Here is a 25605-nt window from a genome sequence, read left to right as displayed (position 1 = left end):
TTTTCTTTTATGAAATATGCAAGACTTACATAAAAGGTATGAGTAATAATAAAATTATTACCCTTATATGACCAACATCACTCAGCTTAAGAGATAAAACATTACCAAAACAGTAGAAATCCCCTGAGCACCTGTCCCCAGTCACATCCATCTCCCCAGTTATTGAGATAATCTCTAGCCTTCTAGCAGCATGAGGGATCTTAGTTTCCAGACCAGGGATCAAACCCTCGCCCACTGCAGTGGAAGCGCAGAGTCTTAACCACTGGACTGCCAGGGAAGTGCCTAGCCTGCTTTGGACATTTACTATTTATACAGCATATGTTTGAGTAGTTAAAGCAATATATAGTATTGTTTTGAATATTTTGCATGTTTTGAAACTTTAGGGAAATGGTATCATATGGTTTATGTTCCTCTGCAAATTGTTTTTTCAAACAGCGCTATGTTTGTGAGATTCATCCGTGTTGATGTGCGTAACTCTAGATCAGAGGTCGGCGAACTTTTCTGGAAGAGACAGGTAATAAGTATTTTAAACTTTGCAGGCTCAACAATCTGTTGCAACTACTCAACTCTGCCACTATAATGTGAAAACAGCCATAGACAACATGTAAATGAGTGAGTGTGACTGTGTTCCAGTACAAGTGTAATTGCAAAAACTGTAATTACAAAAAAAATCCAGCAGCAAGCTGGATTGGGTGTAGTTTGCTTATCCCTGCTTTAGACCATCATTGCTGTATAATTTTTCATTGTATGTCTACACTACAATTTATTGGCCCATTTTTCTATTGATGGATATAGTTGATTGAATTATTGTTCCCAGCTCTTTACTCCACGACTATATGGAACTATACATTTACATCCTTTGCCATGTAGAGTGGATGGAGAACATACCCCTGCTCCACTGACTTTGAGTTTGACCCAACGGAATTTAACCAACGGAATGCTAGAGAATGTGATGCGTATAGAGGTTATAAATGGTTTAGTTTGGCCTCCTGCCATTTGCCATGAGAAGAGCATGCTCCCAGCAAACTGTTATCCCTGCAGCCTGGGTCTCCAAATGAGAGATACATGGAGCAGATGCAAACCTAAGCAGAATCACCCCAGCTGAAATCCTGTGAGCAAGAAGTAAATGTTCGTTGTTGTAAATCACTGAGATATTTTTAGGATTATTTGTTACACAGTATTATTGCAACAGTAGCTGACTAATATGATGGACATTTAAGTTGTTTCCAATTCTTTGCTATTGCAACAATGTACATGATTGTAGTATGTCAACTGGTGCACCAGTGCGTCTTTAACTTTTCTAGTTAATGCTGATTTGTTTTCCAAAGTTTTGTACGAATTTACACTCCACCAGCAATGTATCGGAGTTTCCATGGCTCCACATCCTTGTCAACACTTGGTTTTGTCAGATGTCTGCAGACCTGATAGGTGTGAAATTGCATTGCCTAACTCTTACTCATCTTTCCTTTTCTCTGAGCCTCCTTCCTTAACTCCCCAGTCTGAGCTAGGCCCACATTCTCAACGCATTCATAGATCCTTATGCTTGCCTCTCTCACAGTGCTGGGAACATGGTATTGTATTTATCTTTTAGTCTGTCACCACACAGAGAGCCCCTGTCCCCCAGCCCCAGTATAGAGCTCAGAACATAGTAGGCACTTAATAAATAATTGTTGAATGAAGTTTGATGAGAAACTTTAATCAGGCTGGTCAGCTCTTGCCCTAGGGGAGTGTACTAGCTGAGACAACTACCTCATCACAGGTACAACACACACATCAATGTGTGTAAAAGGTCAGAGACTGATTGCTTTTCATGTGTGTATCTGACCTGGGCTTTGAATGCTACTTGTTTTTATGCTAAAGATGTGATCAGACCAAGGTGGATTTCAGGGGACTAGCAGTAGCTAGAGAAGTGAGTGAAAGCTAAACCCTAAGGGTCTGGGAATGTTTTGTAAGCAAATGCAATCTTAAAAAGCAGGCTGCTTGCATAGTAAATAGCTAGCATTTGTTGTACACAATTCCAAGCACTTCATACATATATGGAGCCTTACCACAACCCCATGGGGGTAAATATCAGAGGAGGAAACTGAGAAAATCGACTTGCCCAAGGTACACAGCTAATGAGTGGAGGACCTGGATTGATTTGAACTCAGGCAGTCTGGCTTCAAGACCTGAACTTTTAATCACCATCCTCTCCTGCTGTTCTGGAAACCATCACACACACACCGAAAGCAATTGCTCTAGAGATCAAGGGACCTGGCCTCTCCCAGAGACCCCTTCTCTGAACGCTGAGAACCCCTTTGGATGGCATGGTTTTGTTTGGCAAATCCAAAGGCCAGAGTTCTGAGAGATCCTAGGGAAGGCATCTCTGCTGCCAGTTGGCGTGATGGAAAGAACACAGGTCTGGGAGCCAGGAGGCTTAGGTTTTAATCAAAGTTTGAACACAGTCTTAGTTTAGTTTATTTATTTATTTGTTGCAAGAAGAAAAAAAAACATTCAAAACTCCAAAAATGAAGAGGAAAGATATAAGGGATGGGTGGTACTGGTAGAACACCCAAGGGGGGATAGATAGACTATTGATAGGACCATGCATTCATTCTGTTCCTTTCTCTCTGGGCTGAAATCAGCATCTCATACCAGGGTCAAATTCCTGGGAGATGAAATCTGGCTGGCTTAGCTTCAGTCAGGAGTCTTTTTTTCCCCTGGTCCAATCAGCTATGACAAGGAAGGCGAGATCACGTAAACCTCAGAAAAGTGGGTGCTGCTGTGAGCTAGGCAGATACATCTAGGTGTCTAACAAAGTTACTAACTCACTGTAGACCTTAGGGAAACCATCTTCCTTCCTAGGACTTGGTCTTTCTCAGTTGTAAAATGAGAGATTTGATCTGTGTCTTGTTCACCATAACATCTACTATGCATGACATATGGTAGAAGCTTAACAAATGTTTGCTGAATGAATGGATGGACTCGAGCAATCTCTATATTACTTTCTGATTCTGGTAGTCTGTCTTCTAGAATTCTTATATGTGAGATGTGTGGGTGCTGGGAGCTGACAGGGAGGAAGAGGAGGAAGAGGAATATAGATAGACACTTGCTGGAGGTGACCAGGGAAGCCAACTTAAGCAGTCTTTTCTGTGGGCATCTTTCCAGTGCCAATCCTCTGTCCTCAGCAAGCAGCCTCCTGGACAGAATATGGCTTTGCTAATGGACTCTGTGCCTGGAGGGATAGTGCCCTTTATAAGCTGTTAAACTGGCTTCCTGACAATAGCCAGCACAGCGCCACTTGGTAACGTGGTCCAAAGGAGAGAACCCTGGATTTGACTCCAATATCAAGAATCCAGACTTTTCCACTTATTATGTGGCCTGCATGGGTCACTTAACCCCTCTGAACATCAGAGTCTTCATCGGCCAAATGAATATGAGAATATTTGTTCTGCTTCATTCATAGAAGTTCTCAAGGGATAGTACGTGTAAAATTATCCAAAATACTTGAGTTACATTTATGGTGTGCTAATGAGGTATGAGGCACAGCATTATGTGCTGAAATGGATTATTTGAATATAATCTTCACAAGAATTTTATGAGGTGCCTACTATTTTATCCCCATTTTACAGATGAGGGAGCTGAGACTCAGAGGTTAAGTAACTTGCCTAGGGTCACACGGTTGATGAGCAGCAGAGCCAGGTACCACATTCTGAACCACTAAGCTCTACTGCCTTTGTTTATGTTCCAGTGACAGATGCATGACAATGGGCTGGCAATTATTATTATTACTTCCCAGGGCCTAAGCTCCCTTGCATAAGCTAAACACTGAGATTTAAACATTGAGTGTCCAGTTGTGTGGACAAAGGAGACCAAAACTTGGATTCCAGAAAAGCAGAACTTCAGGGTTCCCTCAGAAACAAAAACAAACTCAGTCTACAAACTATATGAATTCAGAAATCTCTAGGCTGTAAGTGAGAGAAACCCAGCTCAAACTAGCTTACTCAAAAAAGGGGATGTATTGGCCTCCATCCTGGGAGGGGCAAGGGTAAGGAACCTGGAACCTCAGCTCCAAACATCCACAAGTCACTCTCTCCCACCACCTCTCACAGCTGCTGCTTTATTCACGCTGCCGGCCTCCCCTTATACCCCTCAGGAGCCTCTTTTCATGGAAGGGAGCACAGCCATCAGCAGTTCCAGGATCACATCTCAACAGCTCTGCAACCAGAGCTGAGATGAGGTTTCATTTCCGAGTTAGAGATTAAAAATCTCGGTGAAGAACTCCTATTGGCCCAGCTTGGGTCATGTGTTCTCCTGTCTGAACGAATCACTATGGCCAGGAGCGTGTGGTTCTATGACTGGCTACCCTGCTTGAGTTATATGCCTCCCATGTGACAGGTGGGAGTGGGTTTGTTATCAAAAGGCAGGAGGCGGTAGAAATGGCAACACAGATACGGACCCTGGAGGAATCTCTGAAGCCAATGGTCACCCCAATTTGTGCCCTCTCCAGTGGTGACCTCCAACCTTTCCTCCTTCTCAATATGCTTCTCTAGAAAAAGGTCACCTAATGGGCTGTTTCATATTCCTGTCTCCTTCTTCAGAGGGGTTCTGGTGATCTATACAGATGGAAGAGTGGATTTGTCCTCTTCTGCAAACCATTTTATTCATGGATGTACCTCAGCTTCCTTGTCTGCAAAATGAGGGTGACTGAGCCTGCCTAACTTTCCTTACAGTGCTATGTGAGGACCCACAGAGCTAATGGATGTGAAAATTTGCCTTAGAAAGATCAAAGTGCCATATTTACAAACACAGGATGTATTTATTGATTTATTTATGCTCTTTTGTGTTCTAAAAAAGGATTTGAGGTAGTTTATCAAAATGCACACAATACAGTGGGATAAAAATAGATAAAGTGATAGAGCAAAGTGAAAACAAGGGTAGAAAAGGAAAATAAAGCCAGGGAGAATGCTAGTACGTGGAAACCTCTGCTCAAAATCCTTGAACGGGTTCAGATCTGAGGTTCATCATGAGCAAGAAAAGTGTGAAGCATGATCAGTTACAAAAGGTAGAGTAGCCATGAGGTAAAAACCTGTTAGCATGCCAGGAAGAGCCACATAGCTTTTCTTGGTGCTAATATCTGATAGAAATTTCTTCTGGGGCTTCCCTGGTGGCGCAGTGGTTGACAGTCCGCCTGCCGATGCAGGGGACACGGGTTCGTGCCCCGGTCCGGGAGGATCCCACATGCCGCGGAGCGGCTGGGCCCGTGAGCCATGGCCGCTGAGCCTGCGCGTCCGGAGCCTGTGCTCTGCAACGGGAGAGGCCACAGCAGTGAGAGGCCCGCGTACCGCAAAAAAAAAAAAAAGAAAAAGAAAGAAATTTCTTCTTATCAAAAAAATATTATGGGATGGAGTGATCTGCATATTCAACAATATTTAGATTTCTATCCTTTTATTTTCACGATGTTCCCTGACATCTACTTCAGGGTGTCATGTGGATTCATCATCTACTTTGATTTGATTTAATTTAGCTTAAATTACTGGATACCAACTAAGTAGGAAGCAAAAACATTATTTTCATCTATTTTGGTTTTTTTCTATTTATGGGAAAATGAGGTTGGGTGCAGGAGTGGTACATGAGTTCCCCAGTGAAGTATGAGACAGAAAGTTCGAGCATCTTGGCTTAGCTGAAATATATAAAAACCACTAAGACATAAAACTGATCCAAGCAGGCCATAAAGACACGGCTGCCTTTGCCTCAGAACCTGGGCTATAATCTGCTGTCCTGGAACAAAATTCAAACATAAATCAGCCTCCACTGTAATTTTAACCACCTACGAAATTCTTCATTTCCTGCCTGAAATGCTTCTGACAGTGAATGATTCCATTCTCCCCCACTCCCGCTCTGAGAAGGTGCCCTCGGGGCAATGGTAGGAGTCCAGGTCTGGGACCCATGGGTCAGGCAAGCCCAAGATGGGACAAGGGATGGAAAAATTGACCTAAGTGTCTCCATGACAAATAAGCCAGGGCTGTGGCTAGCCTATACGGTGTTTTCGTGCAGAGTTGAAAAGGGCGCCTCCTGTAGGCACAAGAAGCCCTTGGGCTCCTCTCTGGAGTGTCCTCTCCCCATCTTCACCTGACCCAGTCTCGTCTATCCTCCAGGACTCATAGCCTCAAAGCCACCCCCAATACTCACAGCATTCTTTTTTCCCCCTGAGCTCCTAATGCATCAACAGTAAGTACCAGACAGCTGGCTTTTAATTATATGTCGTCTGGCATTCACTATTTCATGTTGTCAGTCTGTCTCTCTAACTAGACTGAAGATATCTTGAGGGTAATGATTGGTTCTTATTTTATATGTCTACCTTACAGCCAGTGAGGGTGCCTTACATCTGGGCACTTTACAAATAACAAGGCCATTAAAAATAGAATCCTAGGGTATCTAAGCTGTCTAGTTTTCCCACTGTGCCCTTCACAGACAAGGAAATTGAGAGCCAAAGAGGAGGGTTGACCTGACCAAGGTCATGCAGTGAGAACCTGGCCTAGCCAGGAATTAACCCATTTCTCCTGTCTTCCAGTGCAGTGCTCGATTTTCCTTAAAAACCTAGCTCTAAAACTCCCAGATAGACAGTTCAGGACCACAGCTCACTGGAGAACAAAGACAGACAGACAGACAGCTGGCTCACAGTAACCCATCTGCACGTGGGCAGAATTTACAGCATGAAGCCAGGCCAAGCTGCGTTAGGCTCGGCAAACAGCCCCCATGGGAATCAAAGCTGGTCTTTTTTTTTTTTTTTTTTTCGGTACGCGGGCCTCTCACTGTTGTGGCCTCTCCTGTTGCAGAGCACAGGCTCCGGACGCGCAGGCTCAGTGGCCATGGCTCATGGGCCCAGCCACTCCACAGCATGCGGGATCTTCCAGGACCGGGGCACGAACCCACGTCCCCTGCATCGGCAGACGGACTCTCAACCACTGCGCCACCAGGGAAGACCCAAAGCTGGTCTTTTATGTATCCGGGGATGAAAGGAATGCGGTGGGTTACCTGGGGCTCTTTCAGCCTCCCCAACGCCATGGGGATCACCACCATCTGCAGTGTCTGGGCACATGAAACCCAAAATCGATGGTCTCAGTAGGAAGGATGAGTAGAGAGGTGAAGAGGGCATCTCCTCTCTGTGGAGAGACACTTGTGTATGTTAGTGGCTGCCTTTTGCAGTAAACTATGCATCCTTGATAGCAGGAAACAACCCAAGTATTTGCCCCAAACTCCTAACGACAGATCGTTTACAATAATGTCAAAGCTGATAAAAACTGATATCAAAACAATAACAAAATATATGAATGGCAACAACTGCTAAGCGAAACCCTGTAATGAAAAACTGGCAGCAGGTGCACCAGTTCTGCTGAGTCTCTCCTGGTCACTCACAAGCCACAGTACCAACCACTTAGTAATTCTCACAATGACCCTATAAGTCTGACACAATGAGCTTGTTTTAGTCATGGAAACTAAGGCTCAGCAAGTTTAAGTATCTTGCCCAAAATCACACCACTGCTAAGTGGCAGAGCTGGGACTGTAATCCCGGTTGGCCTCACTCCAACCCACATAGGCTCTCATTCCAGACCCACTTCAAGTATTTTGTCCCATTAGCAGAACCGTGGGACAAGGTTTGGCTTGGAGAATCCAAGGCTCTTTGGGGAGAAGGAAGGATGACAGCTCACGCATCATTTCACAGGGAATGGGGAAGAGAGACAAGGGACTAACATGAGACGTACCCAGATCTACGTGGCTTTTTCTTGGTGCCAAACAAATGCAGAAGGAACCACTTTTAAAAGAACATAGTGTTTTTCCTCCTCCTCTCACCTTCCCTAGGCCTGTGCCTGTGACAGTTGGGAAGCACAGTCTCTGGTTTTTCTGGATCAGAATCAATGATATGAAGAGTGTTCTGACAATAAATGCTGTTGATTGACAGCTGATGGACAATGTTCTTGAGTAAGTTTTTTCTTGGGCTGGATGTTAAGCTAAGAACTGCACTAAACAACTTCTGAGCAGCCTGCTTCCTGTTCAGACAGAATTTACTACTTTCCCTCTGTGGCCTCAGTCAGGCGGCCAGGCGAGATGGTATCTCAGGTCCCCTCCTGCTCCATCATTCAATGACTCTATCAAGAAGACAAAACAGATCTGAAAACATTTTTTTTTTTCACCCAAACACTGCATCAGGGTTATTATTCACACAGAAACAGAGACTCCAACAGAGAGATAACTGGTCAGAAAATAAGGAGCTTCGATTTCCATCTCATAGTCTTTGACCCCATAATTCAACTTGTGCGAATTTATCTTAAAGAAATAATTCAGATGGTTATCTGGCTGAAATAGGGGTAGGGAGCTGATGTGTAGTATTGCGTGAATGCGTGAGGATGGAAGAAGGTAAGGGGTTAACCAAAAGGTAAAAAATAAAGATAGAAACTACTGAAAAAAATCTCAAAATGAAGAATATATTATTTGTATGCTAATATTTATGTGTGTGATATATAATAGGCAAAGAGATTACATCTGTGGACTAACAGTGTATCCATAATAAATTACAGTATAAAAGGCAAAAAAAAATAATAGTTCAGAAGGACAGAGCTATGTACACAAAGATGTTTGCTTTAGTATTAGTATTATTTGGAGGTAACGTCCAATAAAATAATGTCCAATACAAGAATGGGATATATTCACTTGGTGGCATATACGGCCTTTGCAAATGATGATTTCAAAACATGGGAAAATGTTTATTCCAAATTGCAGTTCAATATCCATTAATGAGTCATGAAATAAAATTAATAGGTCTCCTGCCACCAAGTTTTTTTTTAAATGAAATAGACTAGATTAGAAAATATTTGAGTGCATCAAAGGTGGTAAAGGTGTTTATCGGGAAAATTTGGTTTCAATTATATGGGTAACTGGGTCATGATACAAAATTGTAGTTTTTAATCATTGGATCACAGTCAAACCATTTCAAAGGACATAGGTCTACAGCATACTGTACAGTAGGATTACAACAGTATAAAATACAATGTCTGAGACCAAGCCTGGGTCGGAATATACAGAAACAAATATAGGAACTGTATTAAGAACAGTAGGATAAAGGATGCTGCTTTTCACTTAAAAGTTTTCTGTGACGTTTGTAGGCTGTTTCTGTTACAATAAAACAAGAAAAATAAGTAAGAACAGACAAAAAGGAGGAATGACAACAGAAGGTCATGATCAGCTCCCAAAGGGCCAAGAGACTCAAGATGGGGCTTCATGGAGGATCAGTGCTTCAGGATGGGCCTTGAAGGTCAGAAAGAACTTGACAGAATTGAAGGGATGGGAGCTGGCCTCAAACTGGGCAGGGTGGTCACAAAAAGGAAGAAGGGTACAGAAGACGACGGGGTGAAGAAACAGCCTCTCTGGGCTGTAAAGTGCCTTTGATTCGTAAGGAAAGGGCCAGCTCCACCCCTGGGTGGGCCATCGTTCCTCCCGGGCCAATCTAGTTATCCTCTTCCCACCACCCGCTAGGGGGAAGCCTGAGAGCGGTTGCCCCTCATAAACATGGCCGCGCCAAGCTGGCCACGCCCCCCAATTAGATGGACACCGCCAGTAGTCCCACCTCCCGCCTTCTCGGCGGCCAATGAGGGAGAACCACAGGGGTTTGCGCATGCGTGGCGCCGCCGGTGGGCGAGTCCAATAACGACTCCGGGAACCCGGCAAGTAACATGACTAAAAAGAAGCGGGAGAATCTGGGCGTCGCACAAGAGGTGAGGGAGAGAAATGGGGGTTGGGCTACGTCGTGAACTGCCTTCTTCCCGCGGCGGGGTAGTGGGTCGGCCCGGCTGCAGGTTGGAGGAGGGAGTGAGGGGAGGAAGTGAAGGCGACGTGGGTTTGGGACACGGCCCGCTGGGGGAACCGAAGGTTGGAGAGCCCGAGGGGCCACGAGAGCTGGGAACAGAAGGCCAGGGGACCTCCAGAGAGGAAGAGACAGGCAGGTAAGGGGAGCACCAAAGAGGGCGTGACACCGAAATCTTGAGGCCCTGAGGGGAGACGTTTAAGTGAAGGGGACCCAAAAGGGTTGGGTATTCGCAGGTGAGGGGATCCCAAAGGGTTAGAGACCTGTAGATGAGGGCACCCTCAAAAGTGAGGGACCCCCATACTGTTTAATGTATTACTGGTGGCTTAACTGTCCCTTGAGATGGGGAATTTTTCCTCCGGGGTACTAAAGCATGAAGCTTGAAAATTACTTTGGGAACCTGTGGGAATTTGTAGAGAATTCTGGAATGGTGATGTTCGCAAAGAGCTTACAAATAATTGACTGCATACGGACGGAAAGAAAATTGATGCAGCTGCTATTTGTTACTTTATTTGCGCTCACTACAAGCCTGTGAGATTTTTACAGATGGGGAACCTGAGGTTTCAAGTAGAGCCCAACCGTTGAAACGGTTGAGGCGCCGAGAATCAAGCACAGGTGATTTGCCTTCTGGTGCATCTTGTTTCTCCTGTGTTACTGTTCCCTTAGATCACCCTCCCTGGGGTTGCAAGAAAGATACTGGGTAATTGTCTTATTGAGCTTACTACCAGTTGAGTGGTTCTCAATCTTAAGAACGCATTAAGAATCATCTGTCTTAAAAATGGAGAGTTGAATCTCCCCCACCCCGAGTAATTCAGTAGGACTTGGTGTGTATTTTTAACAAAGAATCTGTATTTTTAACAAGCTACACCAGTGTTTATGCAGGAGGTTTTAGTACCACCCCTTGAGAAATATTGGCCAACTTGGTAGGGAAAAAAACGATGGAAATGTGAATCTCCTTGTAAGAGAGACTATAGATGCTAAAATGAGATGGCACTCTGAAATGGGACTAGCCTAGACTTTATAGCCTGTATTAGAACATGATAAGCTGCTATAACAGAGAAACCCCCAAATTCAGTGGCTTCAAGAACAAGAAAGTTTTTTTTTTTTTCTGACAGGCTAGAGCAGGGATCGGCAGATGTTGTCTATAAAGGACCATATAGTAAATATTTTAGGCTTTGTGGGCCACATGGTCTCTGTTGCAACTACAGTTGATCCGCATTGTTCACAGATTCTGTATTTGTGCATTTGTCTACTTGCTAAAATGTACTTGTAACCCCCAAATCAGTCCTTGAAATGCTTTTGTAGTAATTAACAGGCTGACTCAAAGCGTCAATATTTGATTCACCTGAGGCCCATGTATCTCGTTAAGGTGGAACAAGGCAATGCTGTGTCTTATTTTTCAGCTCTTCTGTGTGCTGTAAACAAGTGTCCTTTTTCTGGTCTATTTACTGCCAAGTTTCTTGCATTTTTGTGCTTTTCTTGGTGATTTTGCTGTTTAAAATGGCCCTTGAGTGTAGTGCTGAAGTGCTTGTTTAGTCTTCCAAAGTGCAAGAAGGCTGTGATATGCCTTATGGAGAAAATATGTGTGTTAGATAAGCTTTCTCAGGCATGAGTTATAGTCCTGTGGGATGTGATTCAGTGTTAATTAATCAACAATATGTATTAAATAAGGTCTCTTTAAACAGAAACACACACAAAACAAGGTTTTGTATTGATCAGCTGATAAAAATGTGACCAGAGGCTCACCAGAACCTAACCTGGTTCAGTATTTGCTAATTCATTGTTGGCAACCTTATAGAACATAACTACCACAAATAATGAGAGTCAGCTGTACTCAGATAGGATGTCTTAGCACAAAAGCAGCCATAGGCAGTACATAAATTAATGAGAGTGTTCCAATAAAACTTTATTTACAAAAACAAGTCATGGAATGTATTTGGCCCCCAGACCATTGTTTGTCAACCCCTAGGCTAGAGTACCAGGACAGTGTTGGTTCTGCCATATTCCTTCCATCCTGTGGCTCTGCTGGGGGCCAGGGCCTGTTGTCACCTCATGAATGAAACTAGGTTGCACTCCATTGAGGTATCCACTGGTGGGAAAGAGAGAGTGGAGAAAGCACACCCACTGTCTTAAGAATTCTGGGCCCAGAATGCCCACTTTCCATTGGCAAAGATGCAGCTAAGATGCAAAACCAGCAAGGGGTAGCTGGGAAATGCATTCATCAGCTAGGAGGCCACGTGCCCAACTACAGCTCCATTGCTGTGGAAGAAGAGTGTATTTTAGTGGACAGCCCAATTCTCCTCAGCAGACTCCATCTTACCTCACAGTGTAGTTTTGAGGATTAAATAAGACAATATTTGTAAAGTGCCTAGCATGTGCGGCACAGGGTGGATAATCAACAAACAATGCTTTCTTATCAGTAGCCTTCGTAGTTCTTTCACGTCCTTCCATCATGGCTATGTCAGCCCCCTTGTTTGGACTTTAGTTTCCTCATCTGTAACATGAAGGACTTGAATTTCACCAGGGGTTACAGACACAGACTCGCTGACTGTGGTCCACATATAGATCATAGATGATCATAGATGTCTTTTGTTTGGCTGACACGGGTTTTAAAAGTGTTTTGAATTTGGTGGGGTACATGCTCTCCTAGGGCCGTATACCAGTCACCTTCACCCCTTTATTTTTTTAACCTATCAATACCAATATAGATATTTACATTGGCCATCTTGATGTCTAGGTTACCTTTTGCTTGGATATTCTAAGATTTGAGCTCTGCCACTGTGCACCTGAGAAAAAACTTGGCATCTAGCCATCTCCTCACATTGTTCCTCCTTTGCCCCCTGCAGATCTGAGTACTGAATGTGTTCTGGTGCTCAGTAGCAGTAGATACTGTCCTGTTATTAAAAGTCGTGTGCTCAAAGCCAATGAAGTGGTGATTTAATCAAAAATGTTAATCTGACGAGTGCAGTAAAACTCCCACAAGTGAGTGATCTCAGCACCTGCAAACAGCCTCCACTTGTAATGAAGCAATTACAGATCACTCCCCCTGAGGGTTGGCTGGGGCCAGCTGTACTGGGTAGTCACCTCCCAGGACACCAAGGCACCTCCCAGCCTTCCCAACTTGTGGCTCCTTTCAAGGCCTTTTTATCCAGCTCATTTGCCACCTTGTGAGATCTCAGATTTGGGGAAAACTGGCTATGAGTTTTATTCTGAATAACAAGAGAGAATTATAGTTCAGGTGAGAAATCACCAGCTCTGGTACTGATTTTCAAGTTGTGTGAGAGGAGGGAAAGGTTGTATTTCAGTCTAAACTGATAGGAGGATTCTGGCTGAGAGAAAGGATGCATTTCAGTCTAAACTGATAGGATTTTGGCTGATGTAAAACCTGTTTTTTAATTTCTGATAGTAATGAGCTGTTATTTGGTCATTGTACTTTTTTTCCTCCACAGCTGGACCATTCTTAGTGTCTTAAATGTTTCAACAGCCAGTTGGTCTTTAGTTAACAGATGTGCAGTGCCTTAGTTGACATCTTTAAGGGGATAACTTGGTTGGATCTGGTCCCTGGTACAAAAATCTGTCAGTTTGGAAAGGTTTTAGCTACAGGTTACAGAAAACTGACCTCAGTGACCTAATCAAACAAGAAGATACTTTTTATTCCCATCACAAGAAATTTGGAGGGAGGTGGCTACTGGCATTGGTTCAAAGGTTCAGCTATGTCAGGGCTGGTGTTTCTGCATTCTCTCAGCTGTTTCCTCTTAGTCACAAGATAGCTGCCACAGCTCCAGTCATCATATTCAACTTTAAGTCAGGGAAAAAAGAAAAAGGAACTATAACCATCTTTGTCCCTTTTATCAGCAAAGCATAAGCTCTCTCAGTCGTCTCCCAGCCGACTTCTGGAACATCTCGTTGGCCAGAACTGGTCATGACCACCTCTGGCTGCAGTGAGGCTGGGAAAGCATCTGTTGAGCTTTTCTTACTTCTGTGGTGGAGGCAGGCAAAGGGGGAGGGGTAGGGAATCAATGTTGTGTTGGGCAACTAATAGTATCTGCTAGAGGGAATAAAAGTTAATGGGAGTCATTTTGTTGTTGTTGTTGTTGTTGTTGTTGTTGTACGCGGGCCTCTCACTGCTGTGGCCTCTCCCGTTGCGGAGCACAGGCTCCGGACACGCAGGCTCAGCGGCCATGGCTCACAGGCCCAGCCGCTCCGTGGCATGTGGGATCCTCCCGGACCGGGGCACAAACCCACATCCCCTGCATCGGCAGGCGGACCCTCAACCACTGCGGCACCAGGGAAGCCCTAATGGGAGTTACTTAAAATTCACTGGAATTCTTATCAGAAAAAGGGGCCAGGATCAGTGACGATGAAGGGTAGGTGGTAGGTTGAGTGGAGAAAATGGCCAAAGCAGGATGAGCACCAGGAAGAGAGGAGTGTGGACACTTGTGATTGTGTAATGTCAGCCACCACTGTGAGCTCCCTGGGGGCAGGGAGGAGCACTAAGTGGGGATGAAGACAGTCTCAGTCCTGGAACAGGCTGTTACAAGGCTGACAGGAACCTACTGATGTTCTGAGACAAGGGATAGAAGCAGCCTAGTGGACTCTCCGTAAATATTTACTGAATTGGTTTTGAGAGGCTAGAGGAGGCACTTGAACCCTCACTCTTGACTTCTGGGCCCAGTTGAGTGGTTCATTGGTGAGAGATCAGGAGGCCACAGTGGAGCAGGCGGCTGGACACTGTCTTGCTGGCGGCTGCCCAGTCAGGGCTGGGAGAAAGGCTTGAGGCCTGCAGACACAGTTCAAGGGCGGCTGACCATTAAATGAGCCTCACCTGCTGCCAGGCACAAGCGACAGGTCGCCATTGGGCAGGTGATTTCTCTCAGCAGCCTGCGTCTGGCTCAACTCCATCTGATGGGGGTCAGGAGACTAAAACCTCATTACCTAACACGGCTGGATGTCAGCATGTGTGGAGTGGCTGTTTGCCAGCATCTTAATTAATGAATTCATAAGGCACGGGGTGGATGCCAATTCTTGAAAAGTGCTTTGAGCCTTTCAGCGATGAAGAAGCTTTTGCTACTTTATCAAAAAATATATATTGGGGGAAAGAAGAGAAAAGAAACCCCAGACAACGTTCTGGCCCAGGGACAGCTGAAGGCTCAGGTGAGGACTGACGTGCCTCTGCTTGCAGAGCCTCTCAGAGACCAGAAGCCCTCGGAGCTTGCGCGGGCTTCAAGAGGACCTCCACGTTCCTGACCTGGGGCGGGAGGTGACTCTCCAGAGAAATGACAAGTTCCTTGGCTCTCTGCTTTTCCTTGAAGTTGTTCATTGATTAAAAACTGGGAAGGTTTATTGTCTTCATCTGCCCAGCCTGGGAGAGAAACTTCTGATGATTTGGGAGCCATGGCGGAGGTTTTTGTTTTCTGCCCTCACAGAGCCTCCTCCACAGAAGCACATCCCTTAAGCCGTATCAGGGTAATCGGTCCTTTGGGGTTTGAGGATAGTCACCTGGAAAATCAAGGCCCGTGACCCCCATGTCACTTGGCTGTGTGGCCTCAAGGCCCCAGATGGGAAGCCCCTGCTCTCCTGCCAGAGACCATCTGGGCAGGCAGTCCGGCTTCTCTACCCATTATAATAAACATTCTGGGGCTTCCCTGACATGTGAAAATGAGTGGATTTCCAGAAATCCGGTTCCCAGACTGCTGGGGCTGGAGCTGAAACAGCTGACACCACTCTCTGGGCTGTGAGTTATTAGCAAGTGAGAAGAAAGACTTTGGGGAAAGGAGGGTTTATCAGGCCCAACTAACCCACCTTTTTCCTTCTCAAACCCGGGTCTGTTTTGTGTGTGTTTTGGAGGGTGCTTTGGCAGCGTAGGCGGTTTGGGGGAGGGTGCCTGGGATGTCCGTGAAGCCCAGAGTTAGAGCGTAATTGCCTTCAATGTGAGGACAGACGCTGGGCTTGGAGACGCTCACTGTCTCCAAGCAAACAGATTTCAATCAGGTTCTCCCCTCACAGTGAGTATCTGTTATGTGGACAGAAAGCAAGCAAAGCCCTTATACAAGATTATTCAGAGTAGAGAATCTGTTAAAGCCAGATCAACAAGCTTAAATGGGTTTTGACTGGGATGTGGAATGATTTTGTTCCACAGAACCCTTCTTTGTCATGAATGTTTTCATGAGGGATTTTGGAGAAAGAGCTTGAAGAGGTGGAAGGAGCATAAGCTCTGAAGCAGAAAAACCCAGATTCAGACCCCAATTCTGCCACTTCCCAGTGACACGACCTAGGGCAGGTTGCTTAAATTCTCCATGTGCGAGTTTGCTCCTCTGTAAAAGGGAGACTGTAAAAAGTCCCTTCCTTGCAAAGTTGTTGCAGACATTGGGGAGCATATGGGAAGCTGCCCACAAACTGCATGGCCCAGGGTGTAAGGAGCGGAGTTTATGCCCAGGAGCTAAGAGTGGCTCTGGGCTGGTGCCTCTGAGCTTCCCCCATGTGCGCTGGTAGCTCACAGCACCGACTCCCACCGCCCGCTCCCCCGGGTACTGGCTGCGCGACCCTGGACGAGTTACTTCATCCCCGCAGCCCAAGTTTCTTCATCCACAAGGTGTGGATGCTGATGCTACTCCTCTCCCGCCAGGGTTATTGTGAGTGTCCTGTGAGGGAGTCATGTGAGGTGCTTAGAGCAGTGCCTGGCACATATGCCTGCTACCGTAGTGTTGGCTGCTACTGGTATTATTGTGGACTTTGGGCTTCCAGAGACTGTTCTGACTTGTGCTGTGCCATCCAGACATGTGAAAGTCCATGATTTGAGTTGGGCTCAGGTACCTTGACACCGTGCTCTTTATTAGGTCTTGGTGCCCAGCAAGGACCCGGCCAGGCAGGTGCAGGATATGCCCCATGACCGCTGCTTGACTCCTGAGGTTAACTCATTGCCAGCCCCTTTTTGTCACTCACAGCCCAGAATCTCCCAAGAGCAAGGCCAACAAGACCGGAAACAACTTCCTAAACCAGAAAGCACAGTGGCTTGCCTGGCAGTGCCAAGCCCCAAGGGTGCCTCTGCCCTTTCCCAGAAGAAAGTTGGGCCCTAGACAGTGGCTCCTTAGGGAGTGGGCAGGGAGCCACCTCCCAGGCTGTCAAGATGCTTGTGGGAACACCATTCAGCCACCTTCAATAGTGCTTGTTGGCAGAATAAAAGCTGCTGGGAGGCCTTGGCAGCAGCCAGACCTGGAGCTGGCCCCTCGCGGGCCTGGCCTAACCTGGGTACTGGGTACTTATCTGTGTGCGAGATGGCACTCACCTTCCCCGCCCCCAGAGAGGCCTCATTTTGGGCTTCCGTACTGGGAGGCTCCACATTCCTGAAAAGACGCCACCCAGGGATTCCGGGAGAATTTTACAGTTTCTCTTAACACAGTGATTTTATGGCATATAGGACTCCAGGGAGACTTCCCTAAAGCTCTGAGAATAGGGTGTTGTTCCCCAAGTCAGGTAGCAGAGGTGATTTTGCTTAGCTGGCTCAGGGCTACTGAACTGCCAGCTGAGTGCTCAGAGCTGCTTCTGAGGGAGGGGTCCTGGAGGAAGGCTGCAGGAAGAGACCCTGGCAATGATGACTACCAGCAGGAGCAGTGGCCCCACTTGGCTGGGGTTGGGGCCTCTGCTGACCTTGACTGTCAGTCTAACTTCAGAACTTCAAGTTCTTCTGCAGGAAACATCCCCACCTCTGTGGAGAATTCTTGGTCTTATACTTCTCACTGAGCCTGCTCCTTTGCCCACTCTTGAAGCCACCCACCAGGCTCCGATCCCCCAGTCCATGCCTGGTTAAGAAAGGCAGCGGTTCCCATCCTGACTGTGGAGGAATCCCTCGTGGGCCTTTCCTGTTAAAGTACAAACTTCTGGATCCTGTCTCCAGGGCCTCCCCTGGGGCCCTCAACTCCCTCCTACTTGAGGGTTGCTCCTTTCCACTCCCTGCCCCATATATCTTTTCTGCCTCCCTTTCTTCTCCTCCCTTCTTCCCTGCCGAGGCTCAGACCAGCAGTCTCCATGGGCAGGTTTTAGCTACTTCTGGTCTTGGGGTCAAGAGTAGACTTTCCCACCAGGACACCCTGCATATTCACCACCTATTTCCCAGTCCCCTGAACTGCTTGCACACAGGTTTACACAACACCTGCCAGGTCCTCAGCTCTATGTGATGTGCCAGAAGGCACAGCTGGCTAACTGGTATGGAGCTCACACCACTGCCTTGCTGATTCCTCAGGTCCCTTTGCAGCCGTTTCACCTACTGACTGTCATCTCAGTGACTTAGACACACTGTTCTTTTTTCCTGTATAAAAACGGACACTTGGTCTTCTGAGTATAAACGTAATGCATGGACACTCCTTGTGTCCATGTTATTGTACATCAAGGGCATCCACTCTCTGCCGCGACTCTGTGCCTGAATGAGTGCCAGTCTCAGTCCCTACCTTGGCTATTACTTTACCTGTGACAGTCACAGCCAGCAGTGCTGCCCCCTGCAGCTCTAGGGAAGTCCCAGAACTGAACCAGTTGGGTCAGCCGTGCCCTTCCTGCCAACTGACCCACTATCCAGCCTGTTGGGCAGGAGTCCTGGGGGCCTCCCTGGCCTCCAGAGTGTAACCTCCTCTTCCCATTGGAGTTGGTTGGATCTCTTTGATGGGGCCTCTTTCTGCTTTAGTCCTGGGGCTTTGCATTCCTGCTCCCAGCTTAGCTGGGCACCAGGCGCTGTAGAGCCATGGCATCAGTGAACCTGCACTCCAGCTGCTAGGCTCCACCTGCTTTTCCGCGTCTCCTCAGATGCCCACCAGGGCCCAGACCACACCTGAGTCTGTTCTGCCCTTAGACACTGCCCTAGACCTCTCATCCTCAGCTTCCAGCAGGCCGAGCCTCTACAACTTGGCACCAGCTCCAGACACTACCCCAGCGCTTCAACCCCCGGCAGGATCATGAGGTTCCCAGCATGCTGTGTCCCGAGCCAGCTGGAGAGGCTGGCCTGTAGAGGCATTGCTATTGTGATGGTCTACCCTGCAGGCCCCACTCCTGCTGAACCCCTCCATAGAATCAGGATGGCCATATCTGAGCCAGAGGGGCTCCCCTCCCTGCTGCTGCCAGCCAGTGACCAATGGAGAGTACTCTCCATCACGCACCCCTGCTTCTATCTCCTCTTACTCTTGCCACATATTAACTGAATTTTCTTTTTATTCCCTACAGATCTAATGAAAACCATTCTCTGATAATAATGCTAGCAAACACTTGTTATACCATCACCGTGTGTTAGGTACTAAGTATCTTACACGTATTGCCTCATATCATCTTCACAATTCTTTGAAATAGGAAACATTATTATCTTTGTTTTACACATGAGTAAACTGAGGCACTGAATTAAGGAAGTCACCTAGACACACGGCAAGTGAACGGCCAGCTGAGGCATCTGATTACAGCCCACACTCCTTATTACCACACTTTTCAGGAACTATAATTTCAGGCTTCTGAGCACTTGGGCTCCCAACTGCTTGCCCAGTTCTGACCCTTATGCTTCCAGAATCTTCTTGACATTTGTCTCCTTATTCTGGTCCTAACCCGTGTTTCTCTCCTGGTCCTGGCTATCTTGTCCTCTGTTGCCTTCAGCCTGGTGGCAGAGAGGAAGCTAATCAAGGACTATAGATTTGTTTTGGGGAGTCTGTGAAGTGCATTATTTGTGTGTATGTCATTGAGAGTTGACTGAAAAGCCAACTAGGGGCTTCTTTTAAGGCCCACTTCCTAGGTCTTCTCCCCTATTTCTGGGTCCATCTTGCTGGGCTAGCTTTGCTCTGTAGCCACCACTCCCGACCCCAGCCACAACTAAAAGATGCATCCTGACCCTCCCTCCCTGCCTTATCTGCGGCCAGTAGGTCACTAGAATGTTGGCACCCGTTATTATAGCTGCTTGAGAACTGGCTTCTGCATCAACAAATGCTGCAGGGTGTTTAACCGTCAGTGGGGTCACCTTCTGAGGATGGGTCTGTGGCCTACTGAAGAGCCTCCTGACAGTCCCAGACTCCCCCTCACTCAGCCCATATCAAGCAGCTGGGTTATAAAGGAGGAGAACTTGATATTTAGAAGGGAATCAGAGAGAGCTGCAGCAGGACATAAATATTCATAGAGGGAGGTTAGAACTTGAGTCCCTAAAACCTTGATTTGTGCTAGTCTGTTTAAGCTCATTAAAAAGTGGTAAGTGAAAGTGGGGGTATTCATGGAACTGCAGATAGATTGGGCTCGTTCAGATAAAGGCCTCTAGCTGCCAGCTCCACAGGCCCTGCCCAGAGCATGACAGCCGACCAGCTTGGCCACTTGTGGTTTGCCAACCTCAATTTAAAGGTTTTGCTGAGCATGAGTTCTTGGCCTCACTCTGGCCCAGTTATCCCGTTTGGGCCCTTGGTAGCCTTGTAGAGGTGTTTAGGGATGGAAGTCCCCCAACTTCCTCCCCAGAATGACATGCAAACCAGGGGCTGGCCAAAGGTGGGGCAGGGAGAAATCTAACCTAGGACTACTACTTGCACTGGGTAATCCACAAAGTACATAATCTATGTGCACATACAGCTGCTTCTCCTAGCTTCTTCCAGCTTCTGTGGGCATGAGGGGAGGATTTTAGACTCCCGGTGCCACATGAAGCCCAGCCCCTGGGCCCCACCCACATCCAACCCTACTCATTCCTCCATGGCTACAAACACAAGGACTGCAGTGGGCCAGGCCTTCTAGGACAGGAGCTACAAAGTCAGGCATCCTTAGAGGCCAGGCAGTCACATACACAAGTGGCATGGGCCGATCTCGGCTAGACTTGACCACTGGGCTGCAGGTTTACATCATCTGCCCTAGCGGCTCCCAGAGTTTGGCAAGATGAGGTTTGGACACATGTAGCTGGATGACACAGTATGCGCTCAGCTTCATGAGAGAAGGCTTGGTTAATCAGCCAGGGGAAGGAGGCAGTACCTCTCCAGCCAAGGGCCGTAGAGAAGGCTTCACGGAGGAGATAGAGCATCAAGAATCAAGCTTTGTGTGGGACCCAGCGTGGAATTTGGTGCTCTGTGGTTTCTACACCAGGAGGTAGAAACAGCAAGTCTTAGGGTACTGAGGGGCTGGCTGTGTGTGTTGGGGGTACTGCTATGAAGGGCAGGCTTCATGGTGGCCTGAAGCACCTGCTCCTCCCGGCTCCGTCTCCACTAACCTTCACATCAGGCTGTTGCTGTTCCCTGAGCCTGGCTTGCCAGTGCTCATTTCCCTACAGTGCAGGTTTCAGTATGGCCTTTGGCCTCCCAGGCACAGGCCCCATCTCCTGGCTGGGGCTGTTTCCCAGGACAGCCCTCCCTTTGGTGCCCGTTAGCAGAGAAGTGACACAGTTAACCAAGCAGTTAAACTCAAGGCTCTGCAGTTGCTCCCTCCCACCGGGCCCTAATTCCAGAGCTGGAGTTGGCAGCAGGCTGGGGCTGCAGGGAAGGGGGTAGATGGTGTGTCCTTTGGGCTGGGCGTTGGGATGAGGGAAAGTAGCTGACCCAGAATGGCTGGGATGGGTACTGGCCAGGGGGAGGGGCAGAACACTGGCCAGGGATGGGATTCGTAGTTGCAGTCATTGATTACCGTCTGTCCAGGGGCCACTCCAGAAAGGATTGGAGCAGAGAACTGGCTGAGACCGATAAGGAAAGGAGTGTTCCACTCTGACTCCTCAGAAAAATCATTCCATTTGGAGGACCCATTCTCCCATTTGTGAAATAGAGCTTGTATCAGTATTTGCTATCCCTCCCAGGGATGTGGTGAGAATGAGTGAAGTCATATGGAAAATCAAGCATTAGCTGGACCCAAAGCACTATTCATTCAGCTGCTATGAGGGACACAGGGCCCTCTGAACTCCCACCCACTGAAATCTAGGCTCCCACCAGCAGGGCAGAGGTTCAAGAAGAACAGGCCCAGGCCGAGAGAGGTGGCCGATTAGACAGACACCTGGAGACAGATGGACACAGATGAACTTTCAAAGCCAAATGCATGATACCAGGATCTTGGATGATCCAGTCCAGTATTTCATAAAACATTTCCCCATAACTCAAATTATTTCCCCAAGAACACATCTCTGAAACTATAATCAAAACAAATGGGAGAACTGGTACCTTTGGCACGCAGCCTTTCAGGAGCTTAGCTATTTTGCACCACCCCACCCCCCCCCCCCCCCCCCCACTTTCAGCTATCTTGATGATGGTCAATGCTTTTGCGCAAGAACCGAGTCGGAAACTAACAGAAGTGTTTTTGAGCTGTACTGTCAGTAACTTTTATTGAATCTCATGGAAAAATGTATATTATTACAGCTTGGGTTACTTTAAGATGAAGTGTACCAACGAGAAAACATGCCTCTGCTTTTTGGCCCCTAGATGTCTAATCACACGTGGAATGCTTTGGAAAGGCAGAGGCTTCCTGCATCGTCTCGTTTCATTCTAGGAGCCGCCTGTGCCTGCCACATTCAGGGCTCTGGTTGCTCCTGCCGTGGGGCCCAGCTGGGGCCTGTGCTGAGGAGACAGCTGACTGGGGGTGCTGCTCCCATCTGCCCCAACCCATGCTTGGCCCAGTGGGTCAGGGCAGCTTGGAGACCCTGAGCAACACTCAAAGCTGTTTCTAGGCGGGCTCAGCCTGCACCACGTGGAGGTAGAGGACAGCAAAACATAGCTGCTAGTTCAAAGACGCCTAGAGGCTCCCTCCTCCTGCTCCCAGGATCCCAGCTGTCTTGAAAATTGAAAGGCTCTGCCACCCATCTCTACCTGCTGGGTGTGCTGTGTCTTTCAGATGGATGGGCTGGAGAAGAAGCTGTCACGATGCTGGAGAGACCTGGAGGCTGTGAACTCCAGGCTCTGTGGGGCAGAGCTGAGCTCAGAGGCCAGGTAATGCTCCTCCCGACATCCCCCAGTCCTTCCTATCTGTCCCGGGGCCCCAGCCCTCAACTGCCACCCCTCCCATCCCCCTGCCACCAGAGACCTGAGCCCATGTTCCTCTTGTCTCCCTTGCTCTGGTGTGCCAGCTGTCCCTCAGGTGGGAAAAAGAAAAAGGGCCTGAGCCATTTTGACCCCTTCCCCCTCACAGGAGTTCTCTGGAGAAGGAGAAAAGCAGCCTGATGAACAAAGCCTCCAACTATGGTAAGAAAGCTCCCTGCCATTACCAGCCCCACCCTCGCGTCCTAGGATCAGGAAGGGTCAGACAGCCCAGGGAGCCCACAAAGTGATGGGGGTCAAGGGCATTCTTTGGGAGAGAGCCAGCCCCCAGGGGGTTGCAGGCACCAACTGAAGGCCCAGCATCCTGGAAGAGCAAGTTTGTTCCTTTGTTCCCAGGGAGATGGAGAGTCCTGTGGGTCTGTTCTCCTGTGGGATGAAGGGGTATGGCTGTGGCCAGGTGAAGAGATCCTCACATCCACCCTGACTTGGGAGGTCTGTCCTCCCTGCCCCCTCCTCCCAGACCTCCACTCTCTCCCAGGAAAACCCTGCAATGGAGTGATGGGAATAGGGTCTTTGGGGTCCAGGGTGGAGGATGAACCTCCCACTTGGGTGCTGTGAAGGGCTACTGTGAGTGGAGCAATGCTGCCACCTTCTGGATGCTGGGTGCAAAGCCAGGTAGAGCCCAGACGGCACGGAGCTAGAGGGTGGCTGCTGGGCGCTGCCCCCAGCAGCCCAGGAGGAAATGGGTCTGCAGAGGCTCCTCAGGCTTGTCTGTTCTATTCACCCTGAGGGGCCAGGCCTGGCCAAGAATCAGCCCTAGAATAGTCCATATGGCAGGGAGCCTCCTGTAGGAACCAGGCCGAATCAACACTGTTAGCACGGTGCCTGTCACACACCCCTACCCGGGTCCCGTCTGGCCTGCCCAGAGCTGGTTTGCAGGTGTCTCCCTGCTTCCTCACACAGGGAGGGATGGGACATCAGTTCCCTCTCGAACCTAGCAATTTTCACACAAAATTGTAGCATTTAGCACTCAGGTCAGCCCTCACAGAATACCAACCACCTGTGTATCATATGAATGGATACAGTGTGGCTGTAGAATAGCAGGGCTGGCTTCCTCTAGAGGCGGCCTGCCTGCCTTGTGGGCACAAACTACCTCGTCTTAGCATACCTCGTTCCTGCTGAGCTGGGCATCCAGCAGGGAAGGACTAGGAGCACTGGTGGTGTGGGCCCACCCTGTCCCTACTCCAGTGTCAGGTCCAAGGAGGTCCCAGCTGCCCTCAGTCTCTAATTGACCAGGTGAGACACCCTGGAAGGAGGAGCACCATGGGGGCACCCAGTGACGGGCCAGAGGGCTCACCTGGTGAGGCCATGCCACCACCTAGCTTGGCTTTTAGGTGTGGCCTTTTTGTGACTCCCTCACATAGTCCATCTTCAACTACATTTGGAAAGAAATGGTTGAGCAGCATTGGGGGTTGGGGCTTTTTTGGGCCAGGATCTGTAGCCAAATCTGGGCAGATCGAGGAGGACGGTCATTTTTATGGATAAGGAGGCAGCTGGGAGGGAACACCTCTGCACTCAGCAGTGTGTGTACCCATTGGTGGGATAGGCGGAGGCAGATGAGAGTGGCAGATGGGCCCAGACCACCTGTCCATCACCCTTTTTCCTCCCAGAGAAGGAGCTGGAGTTGCTTCGGCAGGAAAACCGGAAGAACATGCTGCTGTCTGTGGCCATCTTCCTCCTTCTGACGCTTATCTACGCCTACTGGACCCTGTGAGCCTGAGATTTCTCCAGTCAGCACAGGCTTCCCCTCAGCTCCGTGGTCACGGCCAAGCAGGCCCTTCAAACCCCAAGAGGACCAAGGTACAAGGGCCAGTTCTCCCTGACCCAGACATCAGAGCAGGGCTTCCTGTTGGCCCAGCCCCTCTTGCCTCCCATTCCTGCTGTGGGGCTTGAGTCTCCAGAAGGACTTTATGTTTGCTTAGCCCAAGGGAAAGGCAATAAAAACCACCCTGGCTGCTTCTGTGTGCTGAGTAAATGTCATGATCTGGTGGCAGCTGGGGGCAGTGGGGTGGCATTCAGGATGCAAGGGAGGAGAGGGGCCTGAAGGTAAGCCCCCAGCTTAGGTGGGGAGTAAGGCGTTAGCAAAGTGCTTCCTAAGGCAAACCATGGTGGGCGCCATCTCGAGGACTTGGGCACTGCTGGGGCTGAGAGGCAGACCTTGCACCACTTGTCTGCCACCCCCCACCAAACCCTGTCTTGCCCTCCAGTCGATGCCACTGCCTGTGATTATGGCAGAAAAAATGCAGCCTGTGCAGCAAAGGGCAACTTGGGGACTTGAGGTGGTCGTGTGGTGGTCCCACAGGAGTGCGGAGTTAATCCATCTTCAAGAGGCTGCAAGTCTGGCGAGGTGTGGCAGAGCCAGTGGGCAGCCGGAGCCACGGTAATGACCACACAGACTTAACGGTGAGTGGCCAGTAAATCAGGCGGCGTTTGCAGGAGCGGCAAACACAGACATTCCCCTCCCTCCACCGCCCCCGAGCACAGCCCTCTACTCCCAGCACAGGGGCCAGGAGGGCTGGGAGTGGGAGGCTGGAGTAAGGCTGAGTAGGGCAACCAAGAGGATGAAGGGGCTTGGGAGCCGAGATCACACCAAGTAAGTAAACGCAAGGAAAGGAGTTGCCCTGCGAGCTAAACTAAGGCTGTGAAACATTAAGGAAGGAATCTGGGGGCCCAGGTGAAGGAGCTAAGCAATGTGTAGGCAGCGGGCTCTAAGGGAGAACCTGCACCGGTGATGGGACTGGTGGAGAAACGCTAGCCTAG

General features: G+C 48.5%; 1 protein-coding gene across 1 annotated transcript; it reads left to right on the top strand.

Moving 5' to 3' along the window:
- Positions 1–9660: 9660 nt before the first annotated feature.
- Positions 9661–24807, top strand: CCDC167 (coiled-coil domain containing 167). Its single transcript, XM_027127124.1, has 4 exons — positions 9661–9752; positions 22643–22737; positions 22937–22989; positions 24456–24807. The coding sequence occupies exons 1-4, from the start codon at positions 9711–9713 to the stop codon at positions 24557–24559; spliced, it is 294 nt and encodes a 97-aa protein (XP_026982925.1). The 5' UTR covers positions 9661–9710; the 3' UTR covers positions 24560–24807.
- The last annotated feature ends 798 nt before the right edge of the window (positions 24808–25605 follow it).

This window comes from Aethalodelphis obliquidens, unplaced genomic scaffold (assembly GCF_003676395.1).
Source record: "Aethalodelphis obliquidens isolate GAN/ISIS:26980383/991018 unplaced genomic scaffold, ASM367639v1 scaffold31, whole genome shotgun sequence".
NCBI classification, from domain to species: domain Eukaryota; kingdom Metazoa; phylum Chordata; class Mammalia; order Artiodactyla; family Delphinidae; genus Aethalodelphis; species Aethalodelphis obliquidens.
Note: the sequence above shows the minus strand (reverse complement) of the source record. Positions and strands in the feature narration are given on the sequence as shown.